This window comes from Sinocyclocheilus anshuiensis, unplaced genomic scaffold, assembly GCF_001515605.1.
Source record: "Sinocyclocheilus anshuiensis isolate Anshui unplaced genomic scaffold, SAMN03320099.WGS_v1.1 scaffold175, whole genome shotgun sequence".
In the NCBI taxonomy this organism is placed as follows: Eukaryota; Metazoa; Chordata; class Actinopteri; order Cypriniformes; family Cyprinidae; genus Sinocyclocheilus; species Sinocyclocheilus anshuiensis.
In genome coordinates this window covers 648104-661442 of record NW_015548208.1, presented here as the reverse complement: position 1 = coordinate 661442, position 13339 = coordinate 648104, and the positions used below count along the sequence as shown (strand labels likewise).

General features: G+C 35.5%; 1 protein-coding gene across 2 annotated transcripts in view; it reads left to right on the top strand.

Moving 5' to 3' along the window:
- The window catches only part of LOC107653674 (importin-5-like), a 47678-nt gene that overhangs the window by 31301 nt on the left and 3038 nt on the right, over nucleotides 1-13339 (top strand). For both annotated transcript variants that reach the window (XR_001630254.1, XM_016440455.1), the window contains exons 15-25: nucleotides 4567-4650; nucleotides 4744-4876; nucleotides 7251-7372; nucleotides 7649-7745; nucleotides 8283-8455; nucleotides 8586-8697; nucleotides 9752-9807; nucleotides 9895-10017; nucleotides 10093-10312; nucleotides 12498-12726; nucleotides 12812-12953. Coding sequence is in view for 1 of the 2 variants with exons in the window: in XM_016440455.1 (XP_016295941.1) it covers nucleotides 4567-4650; nucleotides 4744-4876; nucleotides 7251-7372; nucleotides 7649-7745; nucleotides 8283-8455; nucleotides 8586-8697; nucleotides 9752-9807; nucleotides 9895-10017; nucleotides 10093-10312; nucleotides 12498-12726; nucleotides 12812-12953 (1491 nt within the window). In the remaining variant the exon portion in view is untranslated. The remainder of the gene's footprint in view (nucleotides 1-4566; nucleotides 4651-4743; nucleotides 4877-7250; nucleotides 7373-7648; nucleotides 7746-8282; nucleotides 8456-8585; nucleotides 8698-9751; nucleotides 9808-9894; nucleotides 10018-10092; nucleotides 10313-12497; nucleotides 12727-12811; nucleotides 12954-13339) is intronic.

Here is a 13339-nt window from a genome sequence, read left to right as displayed (position 1 = left end):
TAAATCACTCGCATATGCGACTAAATCTTCACTCTGGGCGACTAAATGATGTCTAATATTAGCCAATGGCTAATAAATTCTCAGATTTTACTCGCCAGTGTTTGAGTTGGAGGCTAAGTAGAAGTTAAGCACAGATATATTTTTACTCGCCGAACACTCTGACTGAGAGCTTCAGAGTTTTACTCTCCGTCAAGCGATCTGTGCTGTTTTTCAGTTAGATGGCAATATACGGTGAAAATTATTATTTGGGTCATATTCCAAGACGTAGGCTAGAATCTGTGATTGCGAAGTTCAGTAAATATCCACACCGGTGCGGTGACTGACTGCCACACATACTCTTCAGAACATTAGATTAATCTGCGCTGGAGCTGCGCCGACTCTCAACCCACGCAAGCTAGATAATTCCGCACACAGCTGCAATTCCAGATTTTCAAACAGAGATGGCGACAAAGAGGCAAAACTTACGGACTGCAGCTTTAAATTTAAGGAATTTATCCAATTAAGTAAAAATAATGAATTAAAATCTACAACAACAAAAAAAATTCCATTATCGGATATGTTTTGTACTATCGAATTCACCGATATATGGCGCCATCTTGTGGGTGCTTTTAGCATTGCACGCAAGACCGTCATTACGGCACTACATCTTGAAGAGAAATGATTCAACAACGGCGTTTACAGGTAAAGTAACTTTATTTGCTTAAACTGATATGCTTTAACATATCAGCCAATAATGCACACGAGATGCATTACACACTTGATTGATATGTAGTTTAAGTAGGGATGCACCGAATGTTCAGAAACTGAACATTCGGCCGAAAATAGCAAAAAAAATATTTTTCGGTGTTCTAAGCGAAAAGGCCGAATAATGTGTACCGAACAATGACAAACCCGATCAAATAGAGGCACGCACTAATGCAGCAAACATGTCGGCAGTGTGAAAGTATTTAAAACTATCAGAGAAAGACGCAGAAATCATTACAAGCACGAAGCACCGACAGCGAGAGACTGTTTAGTGCTGCATCACATGTCTCCGATGAGAAGGGGTGGCTGATGCTGGTGTTTAGGCTACTGTATGATGATTGAAATAGCGAAATGGCCTCAAACGATTAGTAAATAAACTGCAGAATTATATATTTTCTAATGCACGCACGAATTGTTTATATTCTGACAGCGCTGCACGAGCTCGCGGCGCCAGGGTTCAAAGTCCAAAGCGTGAGGAAAATCTGCGCTGAAACTGTTACTCGTCAGTTGCTCAGTAACATTTTAGTGAATTTTTTTTTTTTTTGGCGTGTGACAATGTGATACGTGCGACAAACATCTTCCCAAATTCGTAATGAGAATCATTTATAAATCTGTATGCAGTTGTCAACAAAAGGAAGCATGGAGATCTTCCTGTGGGTTTCTGCCAAAATAAAAGCAGAGAAAAGGCAACAACTCCATCAACATTCATAAATGATAGTATTGTAATTTTGCTGCTGTTCTGTAAAATAAAATAAAAAAGACAATAATAATGATAATAATAATTACCCTACAACTCTATTAATACATTTATTATAACATTCACACAGTGTTCAGTTTGGGATCTGTAATATATTCTAATGTTTTAAAAGAATTCTCTTCTGCTCAGCAAGGCTGACTTTATTTGTACAGTAAAAAATACATGCCTGATTCAAGTCTCAAAAATGGCCAAAAAATATTATTTTTCTAACTTATTAATTTTAAGTTAAATTGTGCTATGTTGGTATAATGTCTGCTAGAATGTTAAAAAAATGTTCAGTGTTAAGTAAATATTTTTAAATTGTTGTTTTGTAATTGATTTTTTATTTGAAAAGCAGGACAAAACAGTAAAAAGCACATTTTGGCTATTTAATATATGCAATGGTGAAAAAATGGCAAAATAGGCCTACATGGGGGAAAAATTAGAAAAACCGTGTTCGGTATTCGGCCTTCGGCCCAGTGTTTCATTTTGTTTGGCTTCGGCCAAGAATTTTCACTTCGGTGCATCCCTAAGTTTTAAGTTTAAGCTTGACGTTGAGAAATAGAGATAAACTCAAGGACAGTCATACAATTCATAAAGTCATGGCCTAAAGACTTAACTTCACATGAGTTAAATTAGACAAATAAGTGCATGTTGGAAACAAACCAGCTTAATTGAACTCTACCAGTTTATGCAGTATAATTATACTCGTAAAGCTGCCGTTAATGAGTCCCGTTCACTCACCTGATTTACACTCAGGCATGTTAAAAGCTACATGGTACAAGATCCACTCGCTCGACTGCATAAATTACATTAACATTTTCTATATAACCTTTATTTCTATAATAAGCATCCAAGTAATTACAGTTCTGTGGAAATTATCTCCGCTAGAGATCGCAATTTGAGTATACGCTCTGTTTAAACGCATAGATAAAAACAGCGCTCTGTCAGCAGGTATTTCATCTAGACAAGCGAAAATACTATTCATAACTGATAACACACCAGTTGAGATCAACTGTTTTTTTTTTCTTTTCAGTTTTAGACCCTCTATTTACTTATGTAGGAATAAAGTTGATTTGTTTGCAAGCATGGAGTGCTTGTTCAGATCAGTGTTGTTGTTAACATGGTGTCAAAATCAGAAGTAAAACAAATATCGGCTCAGCATATCGGTTATAGGTCATAATAATCGGAAAGGGTTCTAAAAAAAAAAACAAGATCGGTCTATCTAATTTATTTTTAATTAATTTATCTATTTAAATATTGACAAGTGAACTCATCCCATTTAATCCTCATGCATATGCATATACTCTTTTGAATGGGAAAAATTGCAGATCTTGATTCATTTTTTTTTTTTCTAACTTAGTCCATTTTATTTAGTTTTCTTTTAATTCTGTTTTAATTTAAATTTATTTTAATGAAGTTTTAGTTAATTTAAACTTTGTTTTATAATTTCTTAATCTAATTAAGTTTCATTCATTTTTTTATTTTTAATTGTAATTCTTTTAATTTTTACATATTTTGATCCTTATTTTTACTTAAAAGGTTAAATTAAGTAAAATTGATCCATTTTATTTATTTTGTTTTACAGTGTCCTTGTTACGTTACATGAACTTACTAATAACAGAATTTTGCCTAATTACAGTGGGTACCGAAAGTATTCAGACCCCCTTCAATTTTTCACTAATCTGCAAAAATGTCAACGATTCTGTGTTTTTCTGTCAATATGGGGTGCTGTGTGTACATTGAGGAAAAAAAATTAACTTAAATGATTTTAGCAAATGGCTGCAATATAACAAAGAGTGAAAAATTTAAGGGGGTCTGAATACTTTCCGTACCCACTGTACATGCAACTAACCCTAAACCAAATCCTATTCCTCTAGTAAGTACATATTGCTAATTAATATTAACTGTATAATTACACTAGTAAGGGCACTGTAAAAGTGTTACCTTACGTGAATACATCTAATTTAATCCTTTGCTTATGCTAACTGTACGTTCTTTTGAATGGAAAAATTTAACCAGTGTGGTTTATTCAAACGAGTGCAGAAATGGTACAGGTGACGAGGGAGCTTCAATAGAACAATAGTGAACTGCAGTCAGATGAGATGTTGTCAGGCCATATGTTAGTAAAAAAGATTTTCTCTCCTGTTAGCTGTTATATTGTGCTCGTAGTACGTACTCTTCAAATGCACGCACAAGTGCGACGACACAAGCTGTAGCCTGTATCATTTCATATCAAAGTGCGAAAGAAACTAGGAGCATGTCATCAGTTAAGTCATGAAGTTATCAAAAAGGCGATTAAAGCTGCCTTAAAACTGTGCATGCATGCAAGTATTTAAATGAGTTACATTTAAGAACATGTCTCTAAAGTGCAGTGGTTATCAAAACTGTCCTATAGCAGCCCAGAACTGGCTCCATCTAACACACCCGATTCAACTCGTCAGCTCATTAGTAGAGACTTTAAGACCTGAAGTGGGTCAGAAAAGGTAAAGTTGTGATAAAATATGCATGTCAGATCTGCAACATGTTCAGCCGCAGCTCTTAAAGCAGCCAAAATAGCCTAATAACCAGCTGCTGTGATGTCTGTTAATCAAAGAACAAAAGAAGAAAAAAGAGGAAATCAATAACGTTTGTAGCTTTAAAGATTAATCTTTATTTAAATTAAAATTTAGTGTTTGATAACTTTATTCAAGTTCTGTATATTTCCTACTTGCTGAAGGGTACAGGCATTTGTTAAAATGGATTTATGTGAAGATTGATTTAAGTTCACTTAAATTAGAAGATATTTTTTTAAAGTCTAATAAATGTTAAAATTGATAGCTCTCAATTATACTGTAATGTTGAATGGCTAGTCAATGGTTAAATATTAGGGGGAGAAAATCATAAAAAAAAATGCCATTAAAAAAATATTAAAAAATACTGTCTTTGTTGTTTCTACATTAATTTGAAGATTGAATGTGAAATTATTGCAATATAAAGGTATATTTAAAAACTTTTAAATACACTTAATTTTTTTAATCGATTGACAGCACTAGTAAAAACCTGATTCGTGTCCATCCAACCCTTTTACATCATTTCTGTTGTAGTTCATTCCGGATGCTTCAGCTGTGATGCAGCTCCTTCTGAAGACACAGACTGATTTCAATGACCTGGAGGACGATGATCCACAGGTCAGCAAACACCAGCCGAGCATATCATAGAGCCTGAGTTCAAAAGTTGCCTTTCTCTTATTGTGTGTTTGAGCTGCTGTCTTGTGCCTACAGCTCTCCTACATGATCTCGGCCTGGGCGCGCATGTGTAAGATCCTGGGGAAGGAGTTTCAGCAGTACCTGCCCGTGGTGATGGGCCCACTGATGAAGACTGCCTCCATCAAACCTGAAGTGGCCCTTCTTGATAGTAAGTGATCTTTCTACACAAGCTGCATTTTTAGGCATCATAAGCCCGGGTTTCCATCCAAAGTTGCGAATTTAACTTATGCGCTCCTATATAATAAATTACTTGCTTCTCAGAACGAGCAGATGAAACGCAATGTATGCGGTTATTGCTTTCGGAGGTGGATGCTGCTGTTTGGGAACGCAGTCGTTTAACAGTTCTGGGAGGCAATTATACAGAAATATTTTGATGACAGACTTTGCTCGGGCATTTCCGAATGACCGTATAACAACATTTCAGATGCTGTGGAACAAGATTGGTCCGCTGGTTAGTCAGGATTTGCCGTCCCATAGCGCAAAGTCACATGACTTTTTTGATGCGCCTGGAGGGATTTATTCGCAAAATGCATTTCCATCTCCCATTATTTGCATTAACCCTTTTTCGCACAAGTCAAAAACCACCTCAAGCGAGCGTAAAAACTTTTTTGCGAATTAAGGCATTTTTATTCAAAATTCAGCGTTTCCATCTCTCGATTCTGATGCGATTACTTCAAAATGCGCATAAAAGCCAGGTGATGGAAACCCAGCTAGTGACACTCTTCCGGTGCGTTAAATGCATTTATTTGTACATAAGAGAAATATTGTACATTTTATTCAAACTTTCATGTTGTTGTTGTTGTTAAAATAAAGCAGTAGTAATTTAAATCAGAATTACTATATTTTATAACCTATAATGTAGTAGTAGTAGTACTACTACTACTGCTACTACTACTAATAATAATTGTTAAAATATAGAAATATTAATTTAAATGTACAACTTCTGTAGTAATTACAATATTACAATGTGTACAAATGACAACAGTAGTTGTAATTTAAATCAGTTACTCTTTTAACCTATAATATAACTGTTATTGTTCTTTTGTTAATAGTAACAAAAAATAAAATATTTGTTGAAATTTAGAACTACTATAATAATTAGGGCTGGTACAATCAATCGATGCATCGCGATTCGCGGATTGATTCTGAGATTTTCGGAATGCATCGTTCGCGATTCTCTCTCAAATCGATTCTGAGCTTACTTTTTAACAGCAGATGGCGCTCTAGGCTAGTTTTTAACCGCACACTCAAATGCTCACGAAGAAGAGCGCTTGTGGTTAAGTGGTTAAATGTACTTGCACATCGGCTTTTATGATGCGAGATTAACGTGAACACAGCCCACTGTGAACATCCTTGTAATTGGCTTCAACCTTTTCGAATTTTATGAATGATTATTTTAGGTTCAAATGGTGCATGTGTAAGGAACTGGAAACAAGCAGAATACAGCTATTTCTAAAGCACGCAGTGCCATCTGCTGTTAAAAACTAAGCTCAGAATCGATTCAAGAGAGAATCGCGATGAATCGATGCAGAATCATTTCTTGGTTCACGATGCATCGATTTATTATCCAAGCCCTAATAATAATATACTAATAAAACGGTAGTTGTAGTAATTTAAAACGGTTTAACTGTATTTTATAGCTAGATGTAAAATTTACACTTAAAAGACAATATTATTATAAAAGTCATATTATGATAGACTATAATAGTCTATTATAATTATTATAATAGACCATAAAAAAGTAGTTGTAGTAATTAAATAAATCAGTGGGCTGTTTCTATATTTTATAACCAATAATAACGTTGTTGTTTCTAGACTTGCACTTAATGTTGTAATAAAGTGTTCGCTAATGGCGCTTTTCCACTGCATGGTACGGCACGGTACAGCTCGGTACGGTTCACTTTTGGGGGGTTTTCCTCTGGTTACAGTACCTGGTACCTGGTACTTTTTTAGTACCACCTCGGTTGAGGTTCCAAGTGAACCGTACCGTTACCAAAACGTGACGTGTAAACTCTGTGTAAACTCTGCTGATCACGGATTGGCCGGAGAGAATCGTCACTACCTGCGTCACTGAACTTGCGACACAAACAAAACAGAACCGCTAGATTTAAATCAGCACAGCCAGCGAAGGATCGAACGCAACTGTTTTAAACAAGCGCACCTTTTTTTAACAACCAAAAAGTGTCTGTTTCGTTGTCTGTTGAGGAAGTACAGACGTTCCTCTCGTTGATAGCAGAGGAGCGGATCCAGCGAGAGCTTGATGGGGCGATGCGGAATGAAAAAGTTTTTCAGGAGTCGCGGCAATTGAGGCGGCGCAACTATAACGACATGTGAATAATCCCGCCCACTCTAAAGCGGTACTGAACTGCAGTGGAAACGCAAACCGAGCAAAGCCGTGCTGTGCCGTACCGTACTGAGCCGAGTCGTACCACACAGTGGAAAAGCGCCATTAGTAGCGTTTGGCTCTTTTGCACTCAGCTGAGTGTGAGTTGGTGTAACACGTTTTCGTCTGACTCCTACAGCTCAGGACATGGAGAACATGTCCGAAGATGACGGTTGGGAGTTTGTGAATCTTGGAGACCAACAGAGTTTTGGCATCAAGACCGCAGGACTGGAGGAGAAAGCAACAGCGTGCCAGATGCTGGTGAGATGGCAATCCACCCAGCATTTAAAAAATGAACACTTAATGTCAAACTTTAAGATGCATTAAGCCCCCAAAATGAATGTTTGAGGAACAAATACTGTGGCTCTTGATGTTTTTGGCAGGTGGTGTTTTCCCAAAGAGTCTGGAAATGTTCCAAAACCATTACATTTCCTTGTTTAAAATTAGTTTGAATAAAATAATGCATTTAAAATAAATGAATCTAAATGTATTTGAATGAAATGATGATGAAATGTTTTGTTTGTTGCGGTTCTTCAGGTGTGCTATGCTAAAGAGCTGAAGGAAGGTTTTGTCGAGTACACAGAGCAAGTCGTCAAGCTGATGGTTCCTCTGCTGAAGTTCTACTTCCATGATGATATCCTTCAAGAGACTACAATCTCTTATCACTTATATTCCGTATGATCTTGCAGTGTAATGGTCAAAAGTGTTCTTTCTATAACTAATGCTGGTACTAGAGTGCAGGACAGGGTTATCTTTTCTTCTAGTTTAACTTGAAGTACTAAAATAACTAAGTGAAATAAAATGTAAGAACTATATAGGTACTATATTTAAAGATCTGTATTAAGACTAATAAAAGTGACAAATGCAATCACAAACTAAGTAATTTAAATACATTGAAATGTATTTAAATTAATATGTAATAAGTAATTTATATAAATAAATTAAAATGTAAATTAAAAATATTAAAATAAGAACTAGTTCAAAATATTAAATATGGTATATCAGGAAAAAATATAAATGAAAGTGTTTTTAATGGTATTAATGTTAATTTCAGTTTTAGTGTGAGCCACAATGATCTTGATGGTTATCAACTTCTCTGTTTTAAAGTCTTGATCAGAAAAGATTTCTCACGCACCTGAGACTTTGTTAGGATCCTTAACATGTTTTTCACGTGTGCGTGTGGCGGCGGCTGAGTCTATGCCTCTCCTGCTGGAATGTGCTCGTGTCAGAGGCCCAGAATATCTCTCACAGATGTGGCACTTCATGTGTGACGCCCTCATCAAATCCATCGGCAATGAACCCGACTCAGATGTGCTGTCAGAAATCATGCACTCGTTTGCAAAGGTAGTTCACATGTAAACTAGGTCAGTGTTTATTCTGCAGTTCACTGGGGGTTTGTACTGTTAGAGCTGAAAATGCTGTTTGTTCTCCAGTGTTTGTGTGCGTTGTTATAATTCAGTGTGATCTCTCTTAGTGCATCGAGCTGATGGGAGACGGATGCCTGAACAACGAGCACTTTGAGGAACTGGGAGGCATTTTGAAAGGAAAACTAGAGGAGCACTTTAAAAACCAGGAGGTCAGACAAGGTGAGTCGAACAGGATTTTTTTTTTGTACTCGGAGGCTGCATTTTCATGAGGATAAAAATATAGTAAAAACGGTAATAATGTGATATTGTAATATAAAACAACAGTTTTCTGTGTGAATGAATTTTAATGCAATTTATTCCTGTGATCAAAGCGTCATTACTTCAGTCTTCAGTGGCACATGATCCTTCAGAAATCATTCTAATATGCTGATTTGCTGATCAATAAACATTTATGATTCATGTTGAAAACAGTTGTGCTGCTTCATATTTTTGTGGTAACATTTTTTTTCAGAATTCTTTGAATAGAAAGTTCAAAAGAACAACATTTGAAATGGAAGTCTTTTGTAACACTATAAATGTTTTTACTGTCACTTTTAAGCAATTTAATGTGTACTTGCAGAATAAAAGTATTGATTTCTTTCAAAAACACATCTAACTGAGGAAAAAGTTCAATTTTCATATTTACTGTGTCACGTTATTACACAAAATCCCACTGTTACCCAGCCTGTGTTTGTTCTTATTTGGTTTATTCACATTACCCTTTTAGTGAAAAACAGTAAAAGAAAAGTGCAATACTTTTTTTTTTTCATATTTGTTTGACACTATTTGATTATGAACTGTTGGGGGATTTTTTTTTTTTTTTTTTTTTTTTTTTCCTTTTCTGGATTTTTGTTTTGTCCTGTTTTAATGATTTTTAGTAATTAAGATGCATATCTAATTAATTGAAATCATGAAATGCTTACAATTATACAAATTACTTGGCTCTGAGTAATGATAGCCAAAAATTTACAGCATATAGTAAATTTGCCAGACTATTAAAAGTTATTCTATAGCAATTGTGCTCATTTTATTCATATTGAAGTCACATTTTCTGAAAATAAAGTTTATCCTTGAATGTAGGTTTGAACACTGTTAATTGGCTAATTAGGTGTCATTGTCAGCCAATTGCAATCTTCTGATGTTTCAATTGTTCTAGCTGTTGTCACCAGTTTTCATCTGAAAAGTCATACAGGTTTGTGGAGTTTTTTTGACTAATGGTTTTTGTTCTCTGCAGCCAAACGACAAGATGAAGACTATGACGAGCAGGTTGAGGAGACATTACAAGACGAGGTGAGCAGCTCATCTCACATGTTTCTTCTAAGTGATTCTTTGGTTTAGATCACTAATTGTGAAGCTCCTTGTGATCTCTCTGTTCAGGATGACAACGACGTCTACATCCTGACCAAGGTGTCGGACATCCTGCATTCGATCTTCAGCAGTTACAGAGAGAAGGTTCTTCCGTGGTTCGAGCAGCTGCTGCAGCTAATCGTCAATCTGATCGTAAGTACTTAGATCTGCAGTTAAGCTCTGTTTTTAACTGGTTATAGACTCTTTATCCACGTATTGTTCCTTTAGTGTCCTCACAGACCCTGGGCGGACAGACAGTGGGGTTTGTGCATATTCGATGACGTAATCGAACACTGCAGCCCATCTTCCTTCAAATACGCAGAGTACTTCCTGCGGCCCACGATGCAGTCGCTGTGTGACACCAGCCCGGAGGTGCGACAGGCGGCCGCATATGGCATTGGCGTCATGGCTCAGTTTGGAGGAGAAAACTACAGGCCTGCTTTCACAGGTTGGACATCCTTTGTCACTTGCAACCTTTGTTGTTGGGCACGATTAGTCCCAATAGGACACTATGAAATCAGTGTTATTTGTTCCCAAATTCCAGTTTATTAATTTAAGTAGGCAAAAAGCATGTCTAATTCATTCAAATCATGCAACTTGTGTAGTTTAACAATTTATTAAGTTTAACAAATTACATGTTTGAGGCCCTGTGAAACCAGTTTAATGGTTTTACTTTTATTATTCTGAAAAAAAACCCCTCTTGGGTTCCAGTTTAATTAAACGTTTAGTAATCAAAAACCATGTCTAAATAACTGAAGCTCTTGCTAAATCTTATAAGTTTTATAAGGGCCCCAAGAAATCTGTTTAGTTTTTTTTTTCTTTGTTTTTCTAGATTCTGTTTTAATGGTTAAATTAAAATGTTAGTATTCCAAAAAGCATGTCTAATTCATTCAAAACATGGAACTTGACTACAGTTTAATAACAGTTTATTAAAAGTTTTTAGGGCGTTGTTTGATCAGTTTTATTTCACACATTTTTTTTGTTTTTTTTTCACCTGAATTCCAGTTTAATGGTTACATTTTTAGTTAACAATATTGAATTTTTTTGCAGATATTTTTCAACTGGTTTTAGCCGATAACTGATGCCGACATCGATATATAATTCCTTTTGTTTGGAAAAACACCAACTTTCTCCTGTGCAGAGGTTATAAACAAATTATTTTACGTTTTTGTTAGTTTTGAGCAAAAACTTACTTGTTAGAAGAAAACATTATTAAAGTTCTTTTTATAATTACATTGAAAGCTTTGAAAATAACTGATCAAATCAATCACTGCTGATTGAAGTAATTTTAACATTTTATTTGTAGATTTAACATTTTGTAGATGTAAAACATCTTGTTTTTAAGTTTTTTTTTATTTATTTTTTTTATCCATTTTAAAAATGTTACACATTAATGTACACATTAATGAATAAATCTGTGTATATATATACATTTATTTAATTTACAAGTGTCATGTTTGTTATTTTTATTCATTTAAATTATAGCTTCTGACCTTTTAAAGCGATTTTATGACATTAATTACTGCTTTATTCAGAAACACAAGCGTCTTAATGTTATCTGTGGATGTTACTTTTCGTTTTATTACAAGTAGGCCTACAGCGCCCCCTAAGTAAATAAAACGCCTTGCCGGACGGGCATTAGGACCCGGGGAGGATGTTGCTGTTGCTGCACGTGCTAGTGACTGTTGACGCTATCACACAACGGACACCTCATTCTGCACATGCATCCTCATTAAATGCAGTGAATCTAATCACCATTCAGGGAAAAGTTTGCTTCAAGAATAGGTTTGTCCGACTTGAAGCAGCGCTGCACAGACCGATCGGTGTATGACATCAAATAACCGCAAGAGCTAGAGAGCAGATGAATCGCTCTTGCTGTACTTTGATGTCAAACACCGACTGGTCTGCACAGCACCGCTTCAAGCGAACACACCTTACAAGCGAGCACTGCTGACGTGATCGTATTGCCAGCACAACTTGTGCACATGCAAGTTATTTCTATTATCGGCAAGGCAGATCAGCATAATTTCTCATATCGGGCCAAAATTTAAATTAAGCCTTTATTTGCTGATTCCGATAATATCGAGCATCCATATTTTTAGTAATCAAAAGCATGTCTAATTTATTGAAATCATGAAACTTGTAAAATGTAACGATAAATACATTTTTAGAGCCTTTTTATTTTTTCCAAAATTTATTTTTTTCAATTTGTATTTCCCCCCATCCAAAAGCTTGAAATCATGAAACCTGTTTATGAAACTTATTTAACATCAATTTATTGAAAGTTTATTTATAAAGATATAAATTCATGATATTTATTTTTATGATTTTTTTTCTTCTGGATTTATGATTTAATACAAATGATCAAAAATTATGGTAATAAAATGCATGAACACGAGCGGCTTATTTAATCTTTAAATATAATCAAATGAAATTTAAAATTCCTTATGCAGAACATGCAGACTTCATATTTCAGTAGCAGTCTTTTAGAACTAGATTTATTCATCCCAAATTTGCCCAAATCCATGAAATTCTGCATTATACAGTAACTATTGTTAATATTATATACATATTACATTAGATATTACATTATTTACATTATACTGTGTGCATGGTGTGATCTGTTTTTCCAGAGGCTGTCCCTCTGCTTGTTGGAGTGATCCAGTCTCCAGACTCCAGAGCTAAAGAAAATGTCAATGCCACTGAGAACTGCATCTCTGCTGTGGCCAAAGTCATGAAGTACTGCCCAGAGTGCATCAACGTCAATGAGATCCTCCCTCATTGGCTGTCCTGGCTGCCACTCAATGAGGATAAAGAGGAAGCTGTCCACACGTTCAGCTATCTCTGTGACCTCATTGAAAGGTGAATGTCTGTTAGCTGATATGAACGCTGGGAGTTTTGAATGCAGGTTTGTGATTTTGACTTTAATGTCCATTTCTTTTCGCAGTAACAATCCCACTGTTCTTGGACCTGACAATACGAACCTTCCCAAGATTTTCATTATTATCGCTGACAGTGTTGCGAATGAATCGATTAAAGGCGAAGATTGCTGCAGCAAACGATTGGCCAACGTTATTCGTCAAGTACAAGTAGGTTTCATGTCATTTAATATGAACAAACTGCTTTATTACATACAGGCAAACTAACACCAGTAGAAAGATTGCAGAACTGCGAAATTATTATTATTTTTTTTGTGCTAAAAAAATTACTTTCTACAAAGCTATGTAGTTTTGTTTTTATTAATACTTCTTGGTGAATATTAGTGTTTATCTTATGTTGGCACTTATAGATTGTTGTTAAAAATGGCTTTAATGATTTCAAACTATTTTTTACTACAGTAGGCAAATATTTGAAGTGGATCAAAACCTTTCATCAAAGTTGTCCTAAAACCAAAACAATACCCATTCTTGTCTTAGGTAGGGTTGGGTACTGAAACCCGGTACTATGGCACCGGTACCTATGTAACTGGTATGTA